The sequence below is a fragment of the Melanostigma gelatinosum genome, assembly GCF_949748355.1.
Source record: "Melanostigma gelatinosum genome assembly, chromosome: 18".
Taxonomy (NCBI): domain Eukaryota; kingdom Metazoa; phylum Chordata; class Actinopteri; order Perciformes; family Zoarcidae; genus Melanostigma; species Melanostigma gelatinosum.
In genome coordinates, this window is record NC_136651.1 from 21,246,144 (window position 1) to 21,273,416 (window position 27,273).

A 27,273-nucleotide genomic window follows, 5' to 3' on the forward strand; every position below is an offset into this window, starting at 1 on the left:
AGCTAAAAGCTAAATTCAGAGAGGCACAACAAAAAGACATGACTGGACAATTTATAAGTGAATCGCCTCCATCCTTCCCTGAGCTGTCCTAAGCATTCACTCGGGTAATGTGCCTTTTTGGAAGCACATATCTATGTGAGAAACTTTTCTCGACTATGAACTTCAACAAATTTCCGGTTCAGGTCCAGGATTAGTGATGTCCATCTTGAAGCTGTACTTAGGGTTTCAACTGTGACCTCGATCAGGGCAAATTAGTCTCAGTTGTGTCAGCAGAAGCACTGCCAGGCATCTGGCAAGAAAACAAATAAAGTACAAATATATTCAGGGAATCCATTTGTTATTTCAGTGCAAGATTTCAATAGGATATTTCAAATAAAGTAAGGGAAAAATTCACTGTTAAAAACTAGTATGAATGTATACAACCTGCAGTTTGCATTTATTCTGTTAAGTATAATGAAAATATATTAGTCGGAAATATTGTGCTTTCTTGTAGTACTTGAATGTTGAAGTGGCCCTCCTATGAGATGACAATATCAGCAGTGGCTCCAAGCCAATTTGAGTTTGAGAAAATGTTTTTTTTGTACATTTCAAAATAAAATGCATCACTCTGGTGCACTTTGAGAGAAAAACAATGATGCTAGATCTATGAAGAACATTGTGCTCTTGTAAAAAGTAACACCCACAAAGCATGGTAAAGAGACCTGGTCCATGTTTTAAGACAGGTGTGGTGGGTTGCTGACGTTGCCACAGACCCCTCACTGAGGACAATCAGCTCCGGTTGAAAGACTCCAAGGGAATTCTCGCATGTTATTACGATAGCAGCGTATATTCCTACAAGCAGACAGCAGACACAACACCCTCTCGTGACTTTAATCATGCTTCTCCCTTCTACACTCTGCACACACTCACTCATTATACATGCCACCCCTGAGACAAAAGTTTGGATTCTTTGGATTCTTTGGATCACAGATGGGAAAAACTGCTACAGGTGGAAAATGAAGGCGTATTTGCAGCAGAGCAACATAAACTGAGTCTTGAGGGGTCTCAAAACCAGCTATGAGGAACCCAAATCCAAGCCTCGAGGGAACCGCAAGTGGGTGAATGATTTGAACCTCCGTACCCCCTGTATATTGTCCCACCTCCACCTTCTACATTCAGCTCACATCCACTGTGTATTTCCTGTCCGGTGCCCCCACTCCCAACCTCTATCACGCAGCTGCAGGTCCGGATGGCATCAAGGCTCAAGGTTTTTTAAGTCCTGTGCAGGACTTGCAAAACCTAGTACACTTAACCTGAGCCTGAAGTTGTAGACAGCGCCACAGCTGTAGAAAACTTCCATCATGGTACCAGTGCCAAAGACCCCGCACGCAAAGGACCTCAACAGACATAGGCAAATCTAGATCTTGGACGACCTCACCAACCAATGTAAGGATATAGGACAGGGGTGGGCAATTATTTTTTCCATGGGGCCACATGAGAAACAGAAAATATTGTGGAGGGCCAGGCCAAAAGGCTGAACTCAATTCTGCATAATATTCAGTGGCGGCTGGTCAATAGAGGGCCATGGGGCATGGCCCCACCATGAGCCACACAAAAATAAAAAATAATAAATAAATTATAATAATCATAAATTATATAAATTGTCAATATTTGTGTTTTTGAACGATGGAATGTACCCAGTAATGTGTGTAAAGTATGATATCTGTGAAAAATATATGCTTTTCCTGCTCGTGCTCTCTGTCTGTGTGCTCTCTGCTCGTGCTCTCTGTCTGTGTGTAGACACTCGGAGAACGCGCAGCTTGGGGGGCCTGATCGTTTTGGCCCAAAAGAGACGGGTCTATGAAGCAGTTTAGCCAATTGCTGATTCAAGATATAAATGAGTGACATACAATTTAGCCAATCAGCGCCCTCAAATAGATTCAGTGTGGGCCAGAACGATCAGGCCCCCCTCGCTGCGCGTTCTCGTCAGGAGAAGTCTCTACAGGCGCCCGCGCCAGCGCGAGCACTCCTCCTCCAAGACCCGTTTGAGAGGAGAACTTTGGCGGAGATTCTGCAGCCAAAGAGCTGATATCAGATCAGCCTGACCTCACAATCAGACAGCAGACTCGCGGGAAAGGGAAGCAGTACATGCGAAGCTTCACTAGCTGTACACCAGACAGGTTTGGCTAGCTGGATGACGTCATGCTAATCATTTATTTAGCTTTTTAAAACAACGGGGACAGTTACGGGAGTGAGGGATGAGGAGGTAAGGAAACATGAGAACACCAGGGTAGGGAGTGAGGGATGAGGAGGTAAGGAAACATGAGAACACCAGGGTAGGGAGTGAGGGATGAGGAGGTAAGGAAAAATGAGACAGACAGCAGCCCACACTCCAGGCTGTCTTTGATGAAACTATAATCAGACAGGCCCAGAAGATTATTTCAGACCCACCCATGTCCTCCACTCTGAATACCAGCTTCTTCCCTCAGGCAGACGCTTCAGAGTCGCCCAGTGCAGGCTCAACCACTTTAAGAACTCCTTGGTCCCCCTGTCCATCAAAGCCCTAAATGGCAAGCTAGCCAGAGCCTAATCCCTATAACGCTGAGTTTTATCTTAACATGTACTTTCTATGATGATTCTATGTTGATGAGGCTGCTCTACTACCACTGTACATATTATGTACACTATTACAATGACTACAGGTGTGTTGTACAATGGGCAGTGTGCAATTTATTTGTTGGCTGGTGGCAGTCTGTGCATGTATTGTATGTATGCACAATGTTATTTTTGTATTTTCTGACAGCAGATACTGTATGTGTCCAAGACAAATTTCCATCGGGACAATAAAGTCTATCTTACCTTATCTTATAACTACCTGGATGTTCACCTGAATAATACATAGGACTGATTATTTATTTATTTATTTGTGGGATGCTGTCTGACTCCTATGATTTTCATGGCTCTTTGTGTTAGTCGGGTAATCTGGGCTTTCAGCTGTACACTGAGATGCCAAACCGCAGGATGCTCTCAACAACGGCGTGGTAGAATAGGAGCAACACTTTCTGGTTGACACAAAGACCGTCAGCCTACGAAGGAAATGTAGCCACTGTTGAACCCTATGCAGACATGTTGAGTGTTTGCACCTGCACATTGTCCTATATCAGACCTGGCCATTGTGTGGCCCAAGGGCCACATGTGGCCCTTTGGTTGATTCTGACTGGCCCGTGTGAGGTTGATTGGAAATTACAAAATAAACATTTTCTAATTTTACCTCTTGCATGGACTAAAGCTGCAGTGCTTTTATTTTGAAGTGTTTCATTCACGTAATGACGCAAAATGTAAATCAAATACGTGCGCATGATTGAATCAAGTGTACGAGCAGTCACAACTTTAAGAATAATACATAGGACTGGTAAAGTGCTTTTGGCACTTTACAAAAAGGGACAATGCCGACTCTGCTGGGGAGTCTCAGTGCAGTGAGAACTCCTGAGGACCTTTTTCAATTCTGTAGTGGCATCAGTCATCTTCAGGGAGTAGTCTGCTGGGGCAGCATCATCTTGACTGCTGACAGGAAGAGACTAAACAGACTAGTTAAGAAGGCCAGCTTGGTCCTGGGATGCCCCCTCTATCTAGTGGAAGTGACAAGTAAATGGTAAACAGACTTGTACGCCTTTCTAGTCCTCCGACCACTCAAAGTGCTTTAACACTAGATGTCATCCAACCATTCATACACCTACGGGAGCAATTTGGGGTTCAGTGCCCAAGGCCGCATGAACTAGCGGAGCTGGGGATCAAACCGCCGACCCTCTGATTGAAGGTCGACCCGCTCTACTATTGATCCAAAGTCGCAAAGGAGATGAGGGCGAAGTCATGATCCCTGTTGGAGAACATGTCCCACCCCATGCAGAACAATCTGAAAGCACCGGGCAGCTCCTTCAGTGAAAAGGTGCTTCACTCGCGGTGTGTGAAAGAGAGATACCGCAGGTCCTTTGGATATTCTCTGAGATTAAAGTGAAAGATTTACGAGAAAAAACACGCAAATTTGTGAGATTAGGAAGTCAAGTACATTTAGTAGTAAAAGTAAAAGACAAGTACATTTACGAGAAGAAAACATGCATATTCTCTAAGAGTGGCAAATTTATGAGAAAGGGAAGCAGCCGGGACGAGTGACCTTCTACGTCAAGGTGTTCACAGATGCGTGCCTGACAGGCAGGGATTTTGGTCCTGGAGCACTTCTGACCCCTGATACAGGGGAGGCACATGATGGTGAGGATCGGCAATCCCACAACAGTGGCCTATATCAATAAGCAGTGCGGCGCACGGTCCACTGGCCTGTTGAAGACTACAGAGGTGCTGACCTCATGTTAAGAGGTGGACCCCTACCAGACAAGAAGTGAAGCAGAATTGGAAATTGTTTGGGAAAGATTAGGTGGATTGGTTCGCCAACCTACGCATCACCCACTGCCTGCTTTGGTTCTCCCCAGGCAGTGGGAATATCCCCTGAAGGAAGATGCATTTGCACACGTGCCATGGTCAAGAACAGCTCCATGATGTATTTATGCCGCTCCACCTCATCCATCTCCTGCTGGGTGAGGGTGAGGCAGGACCAGTTGGTCATTCTGGTAGCTCCAGGTGACCGCTTGGTGTTGTGGAATGCAAAGGTGATTCAGATGATGGCACTGTCTCAAGAGGTTGGGGCAATAGGCACGCTGCCCACTCTGGGCTGTCCTCTCCAGGCTTGGCTCCTGAAAGAGACATGCTGAATGCACACCCATTGCTTGTTGCTCCTTGGTGACTGTAGCAACCCTTTGACCAAATCCCTCCCTCTCTTTTTCCCAAGACCTTAAGGAGTTATTTAAGGTCATTAAAACATACTGAGCAGCTGTTCATGTGCTTCAGGGATGGTGAAGCCCTGTCCAAGAAACGCCTGGCAGGATGGCTTTGTGAGTGCATTTCCAAAGACCCTCCTACGCTGTACAAGTAGGCAGTGTCGGCAGCTTTGTTCCGTCGGTTGAGTTGAGTACACATGGCCAGACCTTTTACTGCAGCCTCCTTCAGCTGCTGCTTGTTTGTGGGTCTTTCTGCCTTCAGTTTTATCTTTAGTAAGTGAAAAGCATCACCTGATCTCAACCGAGATCAGGTGACTGACTTAGCCATTGAAGAATATTCCATTCCTTTGTCTTGAGAAGCTCTTGGATTGTTTTCACAGTATGTTTTAGGTCATTATCCATCTGCACTGCGAAGCGTCATCCAATCAGTTTTGTGGCATTAGGCTGAATCTGAGCAGATAGTTTAGCCTTAAACGCCTCAGAACTCATCCTGAATACGCCACACCTGGCCATGAAACAGTTTGTCAGACAATTGTCTCATTACTTTTGAGCCTCCGAAAATGTGGATGGCTGTGTAAAACGGTCATTGTGATTTTTTAGTTTTATCCATTGAATTAAAGCTTAAAGTCTACACTTCAACCACATATTGACTGATTAGTTTCAAATCCATTGGAGTTGTGTAAATAAGCAAAATTTAAAAGATTGTGTCATAGCCCAAATACTTATGGCCCTGACTGTACATGTCGATAAAGAGAACAGTCAGACTGTTTTGGAAAAGTTACCTCAAGATAGAGAAATGTGGGTAAACAATTGTAACAAACTGTAATATAGTACAGTAGACAGAAAACCAGGTTTACCGTGGATGAGTTTCATCGATGTTCATCTCATAAAGATTCTTCTTGGCATCCGTATCATACAGCCGCACCGTGCCAACACCGCTGCCTAGTAACAACTGACCACACACAGAGTTTTTGTCACTCAGAGGACCTTTCATTAACTTACATACATTCCCCTGGGACGCTAACCTTCACTATAAAGTACAACGTGCCTTACTCTATAGCTAACCTAAATCAAGAACCCTATTTGCAGAATGTGATTGCCAGTACACTTCTTAGTGTATCTCACATACAGGGTAGTTCTACTAATGCTTCAGTTTCAGCTTCAGTTTTATGCATAACATCTTGTTTGTGTTACATGGTATTTCTTTTTTACAGGCATACTTTATTTATTTTTAGCTTTCTGGCCTTGCATGTGTAGGTGCCATGCTGTAATGACTATTTTTTTGTCTGGGATTGTTTTTAGTTTTGTCCATTTTATATATTTGGATGTGCATTTTGTGTGTAAGTTTAAACACAAAAAAATCACAAGGCAATTAATTTCATGAATTGTAGAAATGTGTTATGTGTTTAGTAATTTCCTGAGCACAGCAGTTAATTGATGACTGAATGTAGTCATTTATCAAGTTAAAAGCACAAATAGAAATCTGATTAACGTCGTCAATGTCACTATACTCAGTTAATGTGCAGTCTTGATCATACCAGTCTGTCTGGTTTGGTGGCCCACTCCAAAGACAGCAGAGGAGACTTGGACATGATGGTGGCTTTGGTCTGCATGACGGGGTTGAATGACCACACCTAAGAAAGAGTGAGAATGAAGGCTATTATGTGTTTCAATTCGTGATATACAATGATGCACATGTCTTTTCTATGTTTGTATAACCCCAAAAGATAATTGGTGCAGATTCACCTTAATGACTCCGTCTACGTCCAAACTAGCAACCCGGCGACCAGAACAGTCAACCCTGGAAAACAGAAGGACAAATGGACGAAAAAGAGAAGAATGAATGTTTTAGCTTTTGTTTTTATCGTATTTTATCTTTACGTGACTTTAAAAGCCAGTCATGTCCACCGGCTGTTAAAATCTTAATTCTCCCAGATGGTTTTCCATCTATTAGCTGTTCAGGAACCGAGCTGGCGAATATATTTGTGAGATACTGTCATGAAGAAGGGGTGGGGTCAGTCAGTATTCCCTTCCCCTGTATGACCAGTTAAACAAAACTAGGAGTGTCTAGAAGGCAGACCTGCAGTGCATGATGGAGGAGTGGTGTTCTCCGTACTCCTCCTGGCTGAGTTTGATGAAAGACTGGTCCCTTGAAAGACCTCCTCCCTCTGCTCCTCTGCAGCTCCTGCTGTATGAGCAGGGGTCAGGAGGTTCGCTGGAGGTCTCAGCAAGTAGCTCTACCTCTCCTGTCTCCCCTTTCTTCTCTAGTATCTAAAGATAACACAGAAGGATGTTGTCAGTGTAAATTGAACAACTGTCAAGTTCCAGCCATCATTTACAGCACCCTAACTTCAAAAATAATAACTTCACGTTGCCATCCAAGATGGTGCCACAAATGGCAGCCTCTGTGTTGCTCTCGCTAGTACTTTTTCTGTTCAGGGAGGAACTTTTGAACATCTGACAGGCAACCAGTCAATTTTTTGCAAGTTTTACACTGAACAGGAAAGTTTTACTAAGCTTTTAGTTGGACGAACAGCAGCTCTATATGGGCTTACCAAGAGTTGAGGGAAATGGGCCAGATTGCTTGTTAAACTACGACAGCAGAGATTTCAAACTGAGCTCCCGTCAATACATCTAGTGAACGACCGCTCTCTGGTCAACAGGATGGATAAGTTGCTGCTTTTCAACAGATCCATCACATACTTTTGCAAGTTCACTGCACAGTACTTCACTAAAACCTGGTTTGATAAGCATATCTCGGACACTTCACTCCATCTGCTGGGCTTTCAACTCCTGTGAGTGGTCGGCGTAACTGATCTATTGGGGAAAGCGAGAGGAGTTGGAATCTGTTTCTACATAAACAAAGGTTGGTGTACAGATGTCACAAGAAAATTTTCAGTCCTCACCCAGAAACCATTTTCATAAACTTAAAACCGTTTTATTCACCACAGTTTTCCTCATATATTTTAGTCTGTGTTTTCATCTCATAATTGCATTCCTGCTTTTTGCAGATGATGTGGTTATATTGGCTCCTTCAGAACATGACCTTCAGATTGCACTGGGGTAGTTTGCTGCAGAGTGTGAAGCATGTACCTCCAAGTCTGAGACCATGGTTCTCTGCCGAAAAATGATGGATTGCACCCTTCGGGTTGGGAGTGAGTCACTGCCCAAAGCGAGGGAGTCAAAGTATCTTGGGATCTTGTTCATGAGTGAGGGTAAAATAGAGCGAGAGATAGACAAGCGGTTCGTTGCATTGCTGCGGGCGTTGTACCGGACTGTTGTGGTGAAGAGGGAGCTGATCTGGAAGGCAAAGCTCTCGATTTACCAGTCCATCTATGTTTCGACCCTCATCTATGGTCATGAGCTTTGGATAGTGACAGAAAAAAAGAGATCGCGAACATAAATGACCAAAATGAGCTTCCTTTGTAGGGTGGGTGGGCTCAGGAGTAGATCCACTGTTCCTTTGCGTCGAAAGGGGCCAACAGGTGGTTTAGGCATCTGATCAGGATGCCTCATGAACGCCTCCCTTTAGAGGTTTTCATAAGAGGTGTACATAAAAGTCCCGTCGATCCTTAATTGTTTAGCTTTGTTGTCTGTTAGAAATTTGAGTGTAGAACTGTGTGTTTAGAAGTTATAATAAAAGTGTTTAATGATTCATATTTAAGAATTCATAATTAGTCATAATCATAAGTGTTTTGGAAATGCATAATTAAGATAAGCATAAAGGTGTTTTAGGATTAGCAGCTAGAAGTAGAGTTTGAGTCATGAAGCTTTTGCCAAAAGTTGCAAAGTCTTATCTTTTATATGGAATGTATTAAGAACGAAGGGACATCTTTTAGAAAGGCGATTACAGGGGGCACCTGGGACCTGGGAGTTAGCCAATAGGAATTGTGATGGCCAAAGAGGAGGGGTTTCGAACTGTATGAGGGAGGGACGTAATCAAGTCTTTTTCTCTTTTCTAGCATTAAGCTCCCAGGGGACGGTTGTGTCTCCTGAGGAGCTGGGAAGAGTTTTTTGCATGGGGCTAAATAGTTTAATATTCCATAGAAGTAGTGTACTTCACTGTATAATTGTATTTGCTTCAGTAGGATTAAATTCCTTTTAATTGTAAACCAGTTTTGGTAACGTTATTGCGATGCGGCGCTGCTGAAGACTGCAGCACCGCGTGCCCACAGGCTCGCTCTCACGGTGGGGCAGTTCTGGCCCTCACATGTCCCTGTTCCAAGCTGTTATCTATTTCTGTGTAAGTATATTGAGAGATGCAAAAAAGCAGATTCAAATTCCTTGTATACTTGGCATAAAAGAATCTGGCTACAGTTACTTACTGTACAAGGAAACCAGACATTGTAAAATGCACAAAACTGCCGTGACTACAGTTCTAATGTCAAACGTTCCCAGTCCTACTCTTCAGGTACCTGTGGTGGTGGTTTGGAGAAAAGCTCCTTCCTCTCTTTCTCATGTTCCTGGATTTTCTTGTGTCTGGGATGAGATGGCTGGTTTGTAGGCTGGTTTGTAGACTGTTGTGACTGGGAGCTCTTGGGTTCACTGGTTGATGCCTGGCTGGAAACTGGTTTCACCTCATTAGCTTGGACTGCCTCTTTTAACTTTGCAGGCTAGAAAAGACAAATTAGCTTTAGAAACAGAAGATGATCTCAGGTCATAATTCTATTAGCCACTTATATTTGAGGACCCCCTATATGGCTGCCAGATATGGGGTCAGATCAGTCTCAGTATTAATGAAAGCACACACAAGAACTCACAAGTATATTTTCTCTATCTTTCCAACGTTCGCAAATATATGTTTGATGCACACACAAATATTTGTTGTTATGACTAAATAATTGATTTTGTGGTCCAAACAGAGCTAATTGTTTAAACAATCAAACGTGGGCAGATAAATCTGCAAAGATCTCCAAAATAATCCAAACAAAGGGATACAGCAACTGTATTGAAGGTATGAAAGCAAATCACTGTCAAAATCCGAGAGCGCAAATGAGAGCCGCGCACGCACGTGCAAATTAAACAACCGCGCGCATATTTTACTTTGACGAGTGCTTTTACATTACTCCGCGCAGAATAGCTGTGCCCGCGCGAGCAACATTGCAGCCTGCGAGGAGAAAAGCATGCTTTGAGCGCGAGGCGCGTCCCCTTGCATGCGACTACTATCACTGCTCTTCTGCTCGCGAGTCTTTTACCTGCTCGCTCACGAGTAGATTTTCTTTTTGATGTTTTTAACTCCTTTGGTTAGTTTAATCTTCAGCAATGCATCATATTCTATAAGATCATCGTATGTTTGTAGTGTCAGTACAGTACATTGTTTACCTCTGAGTGCAATCTGAAAATCGCCCCCTAGCGTCTGTGTCAGAGTGATATCCGGCCAATCTAAAGACGAGGATTGTAACCAATTCAATTTAGTTATACAATGGTGACTGGGTCCGCCCACTTAGTGTCAATAAGAAAATCTACTTGTGAGCGTGCAGGTAAAAGAGTTGCGAGCAAGCAGGTAAAAAAAAAAAGTTTCGCGAGCAGAAGAGCAGTGATAGTAGTCGCGTGCAAGGGGACGCCCCTCACGCTCAAAGCATGCTTTTCTCCTCGCAGGCTGCAATGTTGCTCGCGCGGGCAGAGCTATTCTGCGCGGCGTAATGTAAAAGAGCTCATCAAAGTAAAATACGTGTGGATCTCATTTGCGCTCTCGGATTTTGACAGTGATTTGCCTTCATATGAAGGTCCACGATGTTGAAGGAATACACCAGCACCTGGCGTTTAAATGTCATTATGTGACATTAATAACTAAGTTAAGTTGGCATGTAGCTAACTTATTTACTAAAGTTGTCATAAGGAGTCAATGCATTGGCTTGCCGTATCAATGCAACAATCAACTATTTTGTCAGACATGACCAGCCTGTGTTATTTTGTTACATTAGTAACAGCTGGCTAACGCTAGGTAGCATTTGTTAATGCTAATGTTAGCTATGTGTTTGTTTGCCATGTGATATTTGTGACTTTGCCATGAGTGCTACAGTGCTGCTATCCTCAACTTTGAATGAAACCAAAATGAAAATGTTGACAGTATGCCAGACTCATTCAGCTGACAAACACAAATATCACCTGACAAACAAACATTCAGCTAACTTAACATTAACCAACGTTTGCCAACGCTGGTTACAAACACTGACGTAAACGTGAACGCACTTTGCACAGCTAATATTTTGTCAAAGGGAACATGATCAGCGTGCATTAGTTTGATAAATTTGCAATGTGACAGCATACTGCGTTAACGCTTTCACGGGCTTGCCCCTGCTGGGCCACTCGCCTGCCACTGTCAGTCGCACTTGTTGTCCCTCCAGCGTTGGTCAACATTGGCAAATGTTAGAGAATGTTGGCGAACCTTAGTGTAGCTCTTTGTTTGTTTACCAGAAATCCTGCCTTCAACATCTTTAGATTGGCCGGATATCACTCCTGACACAGACGCTAGGTGGCGGTATAAATGTAGTTTTCAATTCGCCACTAAACACTACATCTCAGAGGTATATTGTACTTTTTATTCCACTACATCTCAGAGGTATATTGTACTTTTTATTCCACTACATCTCAGAGGTATATTGTACTTTTTATTCCACTACATCTCAGAGGTATATGTTCTACATTTGTCTGACAGGTTTTATTAACTTTTCAGACTGTAGACGCTGATGAAATACAAAGTATGTTCATAGCATTTTGAAATACAATAATTCAAATGTGTTTCTCTTGTAAATACTACTACTACTGTAGTCAAGTTGCACAGATTGATTTACATTTACTCCATCATTTTATCACATACAATGTGTGTTTGATAGTCAAACCTCTTGTGAGACACAGCTCAAAGCAACTCTTTGATCTTAATTGATTAAAACATGATGTGATCATATTTAATCATACTGTTGTGTTTACAGAAGTTAACAGATAAACAACCTATTCATATACAGTATACTCAATGATAACCTATCAATAAGCTTTAGAACTAAAGTAAAAATATCCCTTGATTAATTGATAGAACTAGTATAAAAGGTGATTATTTGATTTGTGTGAATATGAAATAGGTCCCTGTACACCATGACAAGAGATTGAGATTTAATTTTGAAGTTTTCCCCATTTTTCCAAAATTGGGTGGTGTCCTAAATTTAATCTAAAGTCAAATTCCCCTACTTATATTAATGGTGTCTTATCGCGGAAGCTGATTACCATAATTTTTTATACAAATGTATGGGTTTATGATTCATTTTTTAGTTATTAATAATCATTACATATTTTGATATCAATTATGTGTTACTTATTAAAACTGCTACAAGCAACCAAACTACATCTCGGAGCAACAACTAGTGGACATTCGTGGAACTACAGCTTAACACGTTTTGTGGCCGTTCATTGGCCGCAAAGCATGTTCAGCTTTTTCCAAATATCCACCCACCTGCAGATATAAAGATATACATTTTGGAATTCAGCCTCTGATATTACCTGCTTTCAAAGAAATTTTGTTTTTCTGTTTTCAATCCCAATGAGCTTTTAAACTTGATAACACCTGCCCCTCTTACCAGATTGATTGGCGGGTCCTTCCTACACCCTGCAACCTGGCTTGGCGAGGACCCAGTGGTGAACTGAGGCAGTTTACCCAGAGTGCGTCTGCCCTGCGGCAGGAATGTTGAGAAGAAGTTTCTGGAAGGAGTGGTGGCAGTGCTGACAGGGCGCTGGCTTGACACCAAGTCCCTAAGAGGGAGGGGGGGGGAAGCAAAAAGTGACAAGTTTAACAACACATCACTTAATGAGTAAAAAATGAATCCAAGATGTAATAAAGTCAAAAGTTAGGAGCATGCAGAGATTCACTATGAGCAAAACAAAACCTTGACACAGTTCTAATCATTCACACTCTCCTTTTGGAGTCCCTCTAAAAACAACAACAAAGGTGCTTTCCCTTTGCACTGTGAAATAGGTAGATTGCAATGCTTTCATTGTACAGTATCCTAAGCAGACTTTTTTTTAAACCAGACTTTAGGATAAAGACCATATGTTGTGCATTTGCCTTGCCATTAGCCAGACTTCCATCCAAATATAGTTCAAATATTGACCAAATATCTAGAACGTTTGCAAAAAACAAAACAAATCAATGTGCATTTCCATCCACTACTGTTATGAGTAAAGGTTGCCATCGAGATAAACATCTGGTGACGCTAATTCTCCGGTTGGCTGCCATTGCCGAAGAAGAGGTTGCAATAAGATGACGAAATTAAAAGAGCGCCTGTCAAACTTCAAATGGTAGAAAAGCAATGCAGAAAGCATGATGGAAATATGGCAACTGTTTGTTTCAAGTATTAAAGTGAGAGAGGTTTTTTAGTCCGTAGAAGCTGAAGCTTTAGTGGTCACATGCTGATCCTAGCGCCATTCCTTTGGTTTGTTTATCTAACAGTTTGTTTTTCATAGACTAGCTGTTGGCTCTTAGATTCATTGCAGCACAAACAGTGGATGACAACAGTACAAAATAAAATCCATTCAGCAAAGAACCATAAAACCTCATGTTGATGGGCCATCTTGTTTCTTCTTGTCTTGTATAACAGAAGCTGGGGTCCTAACACTGCCAAATACCATTCATCTGAACTAAGAGCTGCGTGTTTCAAAATATAAATTGCATGGTTATCTGCCTATTAGACTATTACATGTGTAAAAATAGTGACCACAACATTTTTGGTTCCTAACTGCTTGTTAGGAAGTTTCAGACCACACAAACAAGAGCAAATAGTTTGATAGAAAGAAGTGGCTCACACAGTTGTCTTTGCATAATGTCTTGCTCTTGTGGTGTGAAAGCAGTTTTTAAGACTACCCACAATATCTGTATCCGTGTTTGGATAACATTAGTACGCTGATCCAGCCCTGGTGCAGAAATAACTCCACGACTTGACCAGTTTCAAAGATGCAACGACAGGTTTCAAACAAAAAGAAGTCAACATGCTCCAACTAGTAGAAAATGCGGCTACTAGACATTTAGTGACGCCTGAAAAGGAGAACATATAACTTTTAGCATCACTAAAACTGTTAAACAAAAATGTACGATTGAAATTTTACTTTAAGATTACCGGTACTTTTACTGCTCTCTTTGGCCAGGCTTCAGGTTATATTGGTATTGCTCCATCCTCAACAGCTTTTGCAAAGCCTGAGGTCCTCAGACAAGGACCTGTTGACTGTTCCCGTTACTGAATTCAGGACAAGCATGATTTGAGACTAGGGGCAGGGGCCGTGCCTTTGCTGTCAGCAGCTCTAGAATGACCTGTCTGGGCAGCTAAGGCTCATCTCTATGTTCTGTTAAAGGTTTAGACCAAAAAGCAATACATAGACTGATCCAAAAATAATCCACCCCCTGTCCCACTTGAAGTGTGGGGCAGTGACTGCAGAGACCCTGTCCTTTGTCTGTATTTCCTATTTTATTTTTCTGTGTGTAGGACTCTTCAGGAATTCAAGGTCAGCAAAGAGGCTCAGGGTGTGCAGCCCGTTCTCATTCCCAGGTCACCGCCACTTCGTCACACCCCTGTCGTACCGAGGCTCAAAGACCTCACAGGCACAGAGAGAACAGACAGCCGACAGCAGGATGAACATCCTTGTGCTGCATTTGTTCACAATCCGGCACCTTCCCGCAGGTTTGTGAGGAAGTGTGGATGGGTTTATTTGTTTTAAAACGTAACAGCTGAGAAACAATACGAAAACGTTTTGTTCTTCTGATTCATGGCTTTGTTCTCACTAACAGTGGTTCATCTCTTCATTGACTTTATAGATTGCTCGACCACTCCAGCGCCATCTCTCTCTCCCTATTCAAGTGCATGCTCGCTCGTTGAGCCACAGATGGGCGAATTTTGAATGAAACTGCAACTGACAATGTGACGACATATTATACCTTTAAATGGCTTCTTACAACTCACCTTTATCGACTGACATATCAATATTTTGTGCATTTCCATCTTTGATATCTCATTATACAGTGTTGAGTGGGCATTACTGTAATATCATTACTTTCCCCAGTCACGAACAGTGTAAGGGATTCCAATTTCCAAAACAGTAATTATATCACAGCTATTAATCCAGGTAATGCTGCATTACTGGGTTACCAGAATGCAATTTGTTTTTTGTGCTAATAAAGCTTCTGTAATGACGTGAGGCAGGTCAGTATGAATCTTCACATCATGTTGAGTTGAACTTTGAGGCACAGATTGCCTCAGGCGGCCCGGTTTTTCCAGGGTTGAAAAGCATGCATTACATCCCCAGTTTAATGTTTTGAATGCCAAGTTGAAATTTGAATAGATGTCAAGCGCAAAAAGGCGTCTCCATGTGCACCCTCTATTTTGGTTCATGTTTGTGCAGCAGCGCAATGTGCAAAAACGGCAGGGTGAAGGTGAATATCGATCAGCAGGTGTGTTGATTATTAAATACTCTGTCAGCCAATCACATCACTTGTCTCGTGGTTGGAAAAGAGGCTGAATATCGAGTTATAACCAACCAGTCTGATGTGCATAAGATGTCTGTTTTGCCCAACAATGCTCATTATGTTTTATTTTACATCAAACTGTCTCATTCATAGGATTCTTTAGAGTGTAATATTCACCAACCCAGTCTACAGTCCCCTGTCAGCATGTGAAAATTAAAAAAATGGATTGTACTGACAAGAAACAACAATTCATCAGGTGAATTGTTTATTTGGCAACATCAACTGCATCACAGCACAAAACAGCAAATACTGTATCATTGACAAGAAGTTAGTTAACCGCTTTTTAAATATGTATTCAGTATCTGAATGAACAGAAAATAATTCAGCAGTTTTGGCTGCTTTAAAGTGCTTCAAAATGATTCTAAAATTCAAAAGGATAAAGATGTACGAGGCTTCTGAATGGCAGCCTGTTACAACTTCACTTGTCGGAAAAAAAACTAAAACTTCCTCACATTCCACCCTCTTCGTCACCTCTCATAATACTGCTGCTCAATGACAGAAACATTAGTAATTACTTTATTCTTTTAAATTCACACATCTGACTTCTCTGGCATTACTCAGAATTTCAGATTATATTCTAAAAATCTCTAGTTTAGTTTTAAATTTATTGTCATATACATTTACACATATACAAAAGTCGTCCTCTGCATTGAACCCATCCCTAGCTCATTGGGAGCAGTGGGCTGCTGAGAGGCGCCCGGGGAGCAGTTAGGGGTTCAGTGTCTTGCTCAGGGACACTTCGGCATCGGACACGTAGCAGCCAAGGATCGAACCGCCGACCTTGCGGTTGCCGGACGACCCTCTCTACCCAGTGAGCCACGGCCGTCACTAACTTTATCCTCAGAATTCAGAGATAATTCTCAGAACTCAAATCCTAATTTGAACTTTTCTGAAGCATTAGCAAAGAACTTTAGCTCCCTTCATTTAGCAGAAGGTCAGCCACATTCTGCTCTAAAATTCTGAAAAAGAGTTCTATTCTATATCATTAACAGATAAGACTTAAAAGTGAAACTTCTAAAATAAAATACTGGTAAAACAAATGCAGTCAGTCAATGCGTAAATTGAACAACATGCTAACATGCTAAAGCACAACACCAGAACAATTTAGTGTATCTGTCCTGGGTTTTGGGGTACGAAATAAATAAATAAAAACTTTTAGAGAGAAGATATAAGATGGCTGCCAACTGTAAGAGCTTAAACTTATATAAAAGCAAAACACAGTTTACTTGTTGATCTAGAATCTTTAAACAGTATCTTCGTTGGGGTCAGTGGGACCAGCCATATTTGAAACATATTGAGTCCTGGTACAATAAAAGAATTTGATTAAAAGCAATTATATTGTCAATGGTCTTTTAAAATCAACAAAATTAATCTAAAAAAAAGAATGACAGAATGGCAGCCATCTTAGTTGTAGCCAGTAATAATTAAAGACAGTGATGTAAGTGTCTCACAGCTCAGTGTCTCCAAGACGGTCCATGTTCTGGACGTATACCGGCAGCTTGTGGTGGACCATCTCGTCTGCCTCTCTCTGGTCCCGACTTTCCATCTGCAGGGCAAACAGCTGGATGAAATAAGACAAGACAGACAGGTCAGATACAACAACAAGAAATAAGATAACCCATCTCGCCAAACTTCAGCATGGATATACAGAAATGTGTGCAGCATGTACAGAAAAAAAACAAGGAACTTCAGAACTACTATTCGACCCACCCAGGGTGATAAACATCTCAAATGAATTAATGAGTCAAGAATGCAAAACTAAATGTAAAACAAGTACAAAGGCAATACATCACATAAGCAACAATTCATAAAAAATACAGTTCCAACCAAGAAGGGGAACCATAACAGTTGTACAAAAGTTTTAAGTTTAAAGTATTAAAATATATAGACCCTGAAAAAGTCACAATGCATTGTATTTCACTATTAACATAAACAAACGTGTTAAGAACAAGACTATGTAGAGAAAAAACAAGATGCTTTATCTTAAATAAATATGAAACCAGATCAAAATTAAAGTTAAAACGTTAACTAAATGGCGGGATAAATGGGGTGATTATTTCCACCAAATGACTGACCTTTTCAAACCAAATGATGGTACATTTCGAAGAACGATGGGATGAACTATGGTTGACTTTTTTTCAAACAAAATGTCATGACCTTTTTCTAACAAAAATGGGGCTTTTAACTAAATGAGGTACCATTTTAAAATACAATATGAACCCTTGTGAATTGATTTTTAAAGCTAATCTCCAAGAAACTGCCTCATGCACGAGATGTAAAATATGTATATTTTCAACCCTGTTTTCACAAAAAAGGAGTGTTTTAAAAAAAAAGAATTATTTCATGCTCACCAGCTGGCAGAGCTGTTCGTTCTCCTCAGTCAGACTCGTTGTCTTCTGAACTTCAGCATCAAAACTCAGCAGAACAGGCTGGGGTGACAACCAGTTAAGGACTGGAAACCATCAAATTCAGAGTTTAAATGACAAACAGACAAAGTAGTCAAACTTTCATTAAAACGTCTTCACGATTAAATTGAATGCAGCTGGACACTAATCTGCAAACTTGTAACATCGCGGCTGAGGATTCAGCTGAAGGATATGCATACACTGGAATAGGACGGACAGGAAGTTGTGCAGTGAAACCAGGAAGGTGTCGGACCACTGGCGGGAGAAGTACGGCGAGAAGGCGGGGTTCTGCTCGGGGGTGGGTATAAACGGCAGAATAAACCAATCACGCCACTCAACCTGACTCTGCAGCTCTAATGCCTGCTTCTGGAAAAACTCCTGCGTCTTCTCAAGATTCCCTTTCTAAGAGGATGAAAGGACGGAGGTATGGTTGTAATAGAGATTTTTAACTGTTTTGTAGAGACTGGTGTTTTCTTGATTTCTCTTATTATTATTATTATGTTACCTGGATGGTGTTGATGACGTAGTATCTGTACAGGCTGGTTCTCAGTTTATTGACTGTGGATCTGTAAACATCCTCCAGTCTGCACAACAGACGTCTGTCCAAGTAAAGCCAGTACTCCTTCAGACCAAACAGGTCAAAGCTCTGAACAAACTGCTGTAGCTGATCGATGATCTTATCCACCTGCAAATAAAAGATGTTTTAGATTAAAGACAAATCTAACAATGAACAGCATTTTCTTAGGTTAGGGACAAGAACCATTAAACAAATTCTTCTCATAAAAATAGATGCATCCATATATCGTACCCTGAAGCCTTTCTCCTTGTCGGCTTTGATATCGGTGTCCAGGTGTTTCAGAGTGCTGGTGAAGCCGCGGTAGATTAGATACTCTCTGACATGTTCGTCTGTCCTCTCTACTGCTGACCCCATAGTGACCTCTGACCCTGTGAGGTACAATAGAATACGTTTTACTGTTAATTTACAACCAGAAAAAAAATGTTTGGTTTTCTGTAATCGTTCAACTGCTCTGACCACATAAATGTCTTTGATGTTGTGTGAATGTTTCTCAATTTTATAGTTCATTTTTATATGAAACAGAGTTGTGTGGCAAGACAGATTTTAGAGGGACATTACCATGAAGTCCAGTCTGATCTAATACTTTGACAATTTTGTTTTTTTCCATACCTCGCATGAAGAGCAACATAGTGGTTTAACACTAGCATAGCTAAATATGTCCCTGTTATCAAGTTCAAATCATTTTTGGGAATTGATTACTCATTGATTATTATTACTCATATGATTACTATTTTAGGACGCTGCTGTCAATAGAATTGACATTTCTTTGTACATTTGAAAATATTTTGGGAATACAGGTTAAGCCTCAAGAGAAATCCCTCAGGAGAGTAAAATAATGTATCTTGGTCTGATAGAGGAAATAGTTAGAGGTGCTCCAATTCAACTTTTTATATCCCTATATACTGATTCAGATACATCAAATCAGGGCTTCTGCAGATACTGAGTATACAGTCTGATAACAGTGCTCTCTTTTCCTCCAAATAATAAGTGGAAATAGGAAGCCCCCTACATCTCTGTCAAATTGTATTTGATGCCTGCAAAAAGCAACAAATAAAAGCTGGTATAACACTGAACATCCCAGACCAAAACAATAGATGGAATTAGAAAGGGAAATATTTTGGAAAGGACATTTGTCTGGACAGCAGCAGACAGAGTTTCACAATAAAATAAAATATTGGGTATGGAAAATGCACACTATATATAATATAATAAAATAACAGAGCAGGACCTATTCAATTTAAGAAAACAAAGTAATAAAAATGCACAGTATATACACTGAAATGACTAACAGAACAAATCATATCAATTATTCATATTCACACTGATCATTACCCATATTACATTTAAAATGTCATAAACAAACAATAATAGCCACCTTAACAGCATCACATAATATATATTGGGCTATTAATATCACAAAACCAGTTAAGTTAGTGTTATTTAGACAGGAGACTGCAAATGACAATATGAGACTACTATTGACTAACTAACTAATTAAAAACATATCGCTACAATGTTGAATCTTTTTGGTTAAGATTTATATGGAAGACGAATCCTGGCCAAATAAAAGATGAATAAATAAATAAATGACTCAATACATAAATGATCAAAAAAACACAAAAAAATTGTATTAAAAGTAAATGTAAGCAATAATTACTTGATAAAATGGGACATAAATTAATATTTCCGTTTTAATTGGGTTAGGTTAACCTAACTGCTCGAATGCTCTTTTTAATCCTGTTTAATCCCTGCTCCTATTTATTTTTATCTTTTACCCCTTACTTATTTTAATCCTCTTAATTGTTTATGTTTTTAACCTTTTCATTTTATTTTCCTAGGTTATATTTAACTTGTATATTGGGATTTTAACCATACATGTTTTTTAAAGAAACTCTGAGACCTTTTCAGGAAAATTCTCCCCGTGTGCCCGCACCCCCGTCAAGAATATCTCACTCCCAACCTAACCTAACCCAGTGTTGAAAGGCAGATAGTGATAGCCAACAAGCTATTAGGTATAGTCGGATCTTGGCACTGTGGATCAATCAATAGGCAAAGTTGACCCCATGACACACAGTCCCCTTATTTTATTTTAATATATTATACTATATTCATCCCGGTAAGGGGGAAATTTTGTCTCTGCATTTGAGCCATCCCTGTATTTAGGGAGCAGTGGGCTGTCCACGACAGGCGCATAGTGAAGCAGAAATGCATTGAGAAATGCATAAAGAAAATACATTAATAAATAAGTTTGGAGAAATAAAAATGATTTAAAATGCAAAGGAAAAACTTTGAGTAAATTAATTAATTAACAAAAACATAAATAAACACATAAACAATCAATGAAATAGTAAATAAATGAACTTTATAAATAAATGTAAAACTATATCAATAAATGTCAACGTTGATGAAAAGAAACAACTAAAAGGGAAAATTAAATGGAAGAGTGGATAAATACAGGAATTAATACAAAAGTAAATAGATAAAGAAGCACATTAAAAGAGAAATATGTTATGTCACATTTGATTAAGTAATGCCGAGATATATTTTTTATGATATTTTTGCAACATTTAATGTCATTAATATATTCATCAAGTCATTCATTTACGTTATTTATTTATTGTGTCAGGTTCCACCCAACACACTTCGGTTTGGGTTCGTCCTAAAGTACAAATTCTGTACTTTCAAAAATGTCACGCGTCTTGACGAAGAGTAGCTTTTGCCTATAGAGTTATATAGAGAAGATATAACTGCTCTACTTTTGTTACATGCTTAAAGCATGACGTTTCTGAAGTTAGTCATTTTGATTAATTTCGCTCTCGCTTGCCAAAAAAACGTTCATGCCAAACCCCGTTAAAAAATCTCATGACCTGGACACATTGCGTTATATCATTAAATAAACTGTCGCATTCACTCAACATCTGAGTAAACACCATAGCGTCGCTCAAGATACCTGTTAAATAAATACGAAGTGTCCCAAAAGCTCCAGTTAACGTTAGTACCTAACTTAGATTCCACAAAGGTTTGCCACCCAAAAAAACGATTAAGTAACTTTTTTATATTCCGAAAAAACAATGCATATCATATGTATCGCGTTAATACAAGAAAGGCCTTACATCGTGTCTAAATATGTAGTTACGCACCTCAAGTTGCGAATTTGTTGCAGTTGGGTTTCTTCGTGCAAGAGAACAGCACGTACCACCGTCAAACCTTCAACCTGCGAAAACGGAATTAACGTTATTTAGATCCAAGTAACACAGCATCTGCTCCTCTGTCATAATCTTAATGTAATACGATGTGAAATATTTCCAAAAACGAAGATAACATTCTGTTCCGGGTGTTTGTTATCTACAGTCATATGACGAGGTCTTCTTCTTCTTTTTCTTCTTCTTCTTCTTCTTCTTTTTTGAGGTTTATTGGCGGTTGGCAAACAATGAATTGGTGCATTACCGCCACCAACTGGTATGGAGTGTGGATCAGGGTGTCTAATAGGATTCTTATATACAAAATTAAATTCAAAAGGAAAAGAAAAAAGAACCAAAACAAAACAACGAGCTCATATTTTCTGAATAATATTAATTAATCTTAGATATTGAAATAATACTTGATAACATTCACTTTTTGAGTTATTTTGCAGAATACCCACTATATCCAGCCGTACCTTCATCTTGCCGAGATCTTTAATCAGCTGCCCTCTTTCCTGCTCATATTCCTGACATTGTATTATTACATGCTCTATTGTTTCCTCTTGCTCACAATAGTCACATTTTCCTGTTTCATGTTTACCTATTTTTTTAAGCATACCGTTTAGGCCTGTATGTCCAAATCTCAGCCTTGATATCACCGTTTCCTCTCTCCTGTTCCTTCCTGCACATCTCATTTCTCCCACTTTCCTCTGAACTCGGTAAAACCACCGTCCTTTCCTGTCTTCTTCCCATTGCTTCTGCCACAGAACACACGCACAGACACTGAGAAACAGATATTGTAAAAATTGTGTCTGTAGTGTAAAAAATGTGGCTTAACTGGCGATCTAGAAATGGGGTACCATGTTCTGTGGAAGATGTTTTTGAAGCAAAATTTAACATTGGTCTCTATGGAGCAGAAAGTTGGTTTTCCTCTCAATTAATGACTTCTGTGTCAAATGTGGAAATCTGTGGGATTCTACAGTAATTAGTCTACGACAAGGACAATATTAGCTACTTCTACATCCAGAAATTATGCATGAAGAGTGAAGATTGTGGACACAGTGGCAAAACACAACTGTTTTTTTCACAAGAATCTCAAGCTGCTCTTCACTCTAGCGGTGACATCACGCACTCTAAGCTGCGCAATACACACCCATTATAAAGTCAGAAAAGGGCTGAAAAATCATAAAAGTGAAATTGCTGCAGTTCAAAAAGTTTAAAAGATATCAAAAAGCTGAATCATGTTGGCAATAGTTGAGGGTTTTCTCAACATTTGAAAGTTGAAATGGTGTCTGTAGCTGAAAGTATGAGGAAGTTGAAGGATTTGAAAGTTGAAGAAGTTTAAGAGGATTTGAAAATATTCTCCATAGAGATCCCATTGAAAATAAAAAGCTTAATAATTCAAAAAGTTTAAAGGTTAGAAATATGAAAAGTCATAGCACCCCTCTGGTGAAAGAGCTGAACATTTTAATAGTTGAATGGTTTCTGTAGCATTACATACACAGAATAAAATAAAATAAAATAAAATAAAATAAAATAAAATAAAATAAAATAAAATAAAATAAAATAAAATAAAATAAAATAAAATAAAATAAAATAAAATAAAATATAATAAATAATAAATAATAAATAATAAATAATAAAAAAAAAAAAAAAAAAAAATCAAATAAAATCAAATCAAATAAAATAACGCTCGTTCATTGCTGCTCGCCACTTTAATTTTTTTAATTTTTTTTATTCGTATCGCAAAAGTGTATTGTACACAAGTACACCACCCCCCTACCCCCCTCTAGCCCCCTTTAAAGGGGGCTGTCATGTTCAAGAGGTTTTTAAGGAACTTACAGTTCGGAGGCCCAAGCTTGTATCTTCAGTGCGAGGTTTTTAGAAGAGAGGGGGCCCTGTTGCGGGCAAAGCTCATTACCATCCAGTCTTAGATCAAATAAACCATAGCTGTTAGTTGGCAGAGTTGAACTGTTAGAGCCATTCTGTTGGTTAAAAGTGCTAAAAAAACGTCTTTGTTCTTTAAAAAAAACAACTTTATTTCTCAAAAGGTTTAAAAACATGCCATAAAATTAAAGGGTTAAAAAAGAGGGATCTTGAAGTTTCCTTAGGAGAAACGTGTGTCAGCTATCTGTCCGTCAGGTGACTGACGGACAGATAGACAGACAGACAGACTGTTTCCCATGATCTATTTCATCCTGACCCATCCTTAACAATTCCAATCTAATACCAAACACCTACCATCCTGGTATTGGGGCAATTTCCCCACTTTGGTCTGGACCCGAACTCTAACCTGAACCCTAACCCCAAACCATTATACTAGGTCCTGCTTGGGATCAACCTCCTCTCAGGTCCTCAACCTGGACTTTCTGCCTTCTGCTTACCACATCACAGCAACAGAGTAGAACCTACACATGTATACACCTCCATAGATTTCCTTCACTGGGTCAATTTACATATGGCTGAGGTGATTCTGAGTAACATGCGCTGGCCCGTGCCTTGCATTTGATCTCTATCCAACGGCGAAGTCGACGGACGACGCAGGGATCTATGGGAATATGATTTCAACCTAACCTGTAATCATTTTCACGGTGCCAGAATTCCATCCCCTAACCCCCTCACAAACTCATGCCTGGACTGGAAAACCTGGGTCGACATGACCATTGCCTGCCTCCTGTTGAACCATAATGAATCCCATTCCATTATTCCTAACCCTAACCTCAGTGGAGGAGCGTGAATTGACATTAGGAGCATAAATTCACACAACCACAGGACTCTAAAGAGGACTAAAGGACTCAAAATGGCTGTAACACTGGACACTGAAGAAACTATTATCCATATTGGATAACCCGGACCACCCTCTCCACCACCTCCTGCAGGGACAGCGGAGCACTTTCTCCAACAGACTGATTCAGCTCCGCTGTCACAAGGACCGATTCAGAAAAACATTCCTGCCCTCTACCATTAGACTTTATAATAAAACACCTCGGGCCAGATCATCGTCCTTCACATGACTACAACAACGCTACACGGCTGTTGCTTGTTGTTGGTGATCCTGGCTCTACTGTCCAGGTTGTTTAGTTCAGTTTACTAGTTGCTAATTTTATTTAATTAATACCACTATATTCATGGTATATACTGTGCATTTCTATTTTCTATTCTATTCTAGCTTATTTTTTATTTTTATTAATCTATTCCTTCAATTCAATATCTGCTCTGTTATTTTATTGTACTGTATATATTGTGCATTCCATATGTTATATTTTACTCTGTAAATTGCTGCTGCTACAAACGAATTTCCCCCTGGGGATGAATAAAGTTTACATCTATCTATCTATCTATCGATCTATCTATCTATCTATCTATCTATCTATCTATCTATCTATCTATCTATCTATCTATCTATCTATCTATCTATCTATCTATCTATCTATCTATCGATCTATCTATCTATCTATCTATCTATCTATCTATCTATCTATGTAACACAGAGGAAATACAAGTAACATATTTGTAACTCAAAAAAAGAGTAGACTACAGTCCTGATATTATTTGCTAACTCAAAACAGATTCGACAAAAATCCTAATATTCGTAACTCAAAAATATAGTACAGTCATGTTAACATAACTCAAGCAGAGTACATGACACATCACCGAGTTAGTCTGTCTTTGCCTGAAGAAGCAAATCTCGCCGAAATGTTGCAACAGAGGGAAGACTTTAGGCATAAGACCAAGATATTGGAGTCAAATTAGTTTCACTACTTCAATCCCGGCTGGGATAGTTATTATTTTGTGTGGATGGATTATTGTTATGGTTGTGCTTGTGGAGACTTCAAAATCTGATAATTTGAGAAAAGGAAGCCTCATTTTGGCCACCCCTTACAGCCACCACCTCGGTGTTTCATTCCCAGGTTCAGAGTCAGTTTTCATCGCTGTTTAATGGTGCCAGAATTCAATACCCTAAAATCCTAACAAGAGCATGTCTGGACTGTACCTGGGTCGACATTGTCATTGCCTGCCCAGAGACCCCATACTGTTGAACCATCCAGAATGGATAATCCCAACCCCTGTTCCTTTATTCCTAACCCTAGGAATCGTTTTCATTGCATTCTTCAGTGGTAAAGCAGAGAACCTTAAATATGTTGACACTTTGAGGCACAAAACACAAAAATGATTTAATATTTAATAAGAATCAACAGGGCTGAAGGTTTTCATTGTGTATTTACATCATTTGAAGACACTCCTACACCTAAAAGCAATGCATTGTGAGTTATTGTTGAGCATACAAGTGACAAACTATGCAAGTAGATCATTTCTATTTTGTCCTAATAACCATGTGACAGATGGCTATATATTTTACATCTTAAACTAATCTTTGTTAAAATATAAATATATACACTAAAATCTGTAATTGATGCTTGTAATGAGCAAAACTGACTAAATTAAGGATGAATAATCTTTAAAAAAAAGATTACATAGAAGTATGGCCACCATTAATACACTAATCATGGAGCAGCACATATATGTCATAGTACTTACTCATATAGTAGGCTGACTGCTGATTCTACATACATTTTAGGAAACTATGGTTGATTACAGAGCCCAATAATGGTTATTTTTATTTACTTTTGCTAAATGATTTTCTTCTTCTAAAGTCTGGAAGTGGTGACAATCTTTGGCAGATTTTCATAAAATATGCTCATGTTAGAAGACATTATAAAACCTTTTTCTAAATCACACATACAATGAGACTGCATATATGTGAACACAAGTTAGTTGAAAAAATAAATGCATACATGTATGCATTTATTTTCTTCAAAATTGGAACAATTTTGAAAAGAATACATGTATATCATTCCAGAGATAAGACTGAACAAAATGCAGCAGTTAAACATTATGTATATATTTAGCAATTTTTTGAATCCCCAAAATGCAAAGGACAAAATGAGCCATATATTCAGTTTTCCATTTAGTACACACGATGTAGATATTCTTGCATTTAAAGATGCCATCAGCAATATCATACTGGTGATGGAGGACACAAGTATGGACACAAGACTGGACAAAGTGTTCAGTGAGGAGGATGACCTTGCTGGGGGAGAGAAGTTACTGCACTTTGTCCAGTCTTGAGTGTTCTCTTGAAGAAAAAGATTGCTGTTCTTCATGCGAGTCATTTTCTTTGATGGCACCACCTTATCTGAGTCAGTTTGCACTCTGTAAAGATGTGGATACATGCCAGCATAGAAAGACATGAAACGTTTCATGAAGACCCGTTCAAGCATTATCGGAAATTCAGGATCCAGCATTTAGCGTAAGTTAGGATATTAGGCCTCTGATGTCTCAATGAGCATCTTTATGTACTTTTATTATTTATTTATCTATCCTTTGTCAGTATCTAAACATTATGTAAGTGCAATACTACACCAGTACAGCACCTGTTTAACACATTAATAGTAAACTTGAAATGTGTAAATCAAATCACAACATAGAATTGAATGAATTTAAATATCTACAGGATTACGTTAAGCATATAAGTGACAGTATTAGTAACACGACAGAGCCAGTTTTTAGTAATGGCATCTTTATCTATCAGTTATGAGAATTGTTCACCAGCAGGATTCCGGATGAGACGATGATCAATAAAACCATTATGATTTCAACCATCTTTTCCATCTCTCATCAAATGCTAATTATGAGCTGATTGATCATTTATTCACGAACATCAGTCCAGGTGTTGGAGTTTAGTACCAGGTCAAATGACTGGAGAGGAAAACACATGAACTGTGCATTCCGTCAC

General features: G+C 39.6%; 1 protein-coding gene across 3 annotated transcripts in view; it reads right to left on the bottom strand.

Moving 5' to 3' along the window:
* The window catches only part of wdr91 (WD repeat domain 91), a 32,724-nt gene extending 11,040 nt beyond the window's left edge, over window positions 1-21,684 (bottom strand). The window contains exons 1-13 of one of the 3 annotated variants that reach the window (XM_079289107.1): window positions 21,644-21,684; window positions 21,435-21,508; window positions 18,526-18,662; window positions 18,223-18,402; window positions 17,918-18,119; window positions 17,664-17,764; window positions 16,764-16,873; window positions 12,380-12,551; window positions 9,224-9,421; window positions 6,889-7,079; window positions 6,555-6,609; window positions 6,347-6,442; window positions 5,666-5,760 (exon numbers count right to left, since the gene is read on the bottom strand). In XM_079289107.1, coding sequence (XP_079145233.1) covers window positions 5,666-5,760; window positions 6,347-6,442; window positions 6,555-6,609; window positions 6,889-7,079; window positions 9,224-9,421; window positions 12,380-12,551; window positions 16,764-16,873; window positions 17,664-17,764; window positions 17,918-18,119; window positions 18,223-18,402; window positions 18,526-18,648 — 1,523 coding nt within the window. In that variant the 5' untranslated portion in view covers window positions 18,649-18,662; window positions 21,435-21,508; window positions 21,644-21,684. Of the gene's footprint in view, window positions 1-5,665; window positions 5,761-6,346; window positions 6,443-6,554; window positions 6,610-6,888; window positions 7,080-9,223; window positions 9,422-12,379; window positions 12,552-16,763; window positions 16,874-17,663; window positions 17,765-17,911; window positions 18,120-18,222; window positions 18,403-18,525; window positions 18,663-21,434 lie in introns of all 3 variants that reach the window. The other 2 variants (XM_079289108.1, XM_079289109.1) reach the window with 2 other exon arrangements.
* Between the last annotated feature and the right edge of the window lie 5,589 nt (window positions 21,685-27,273).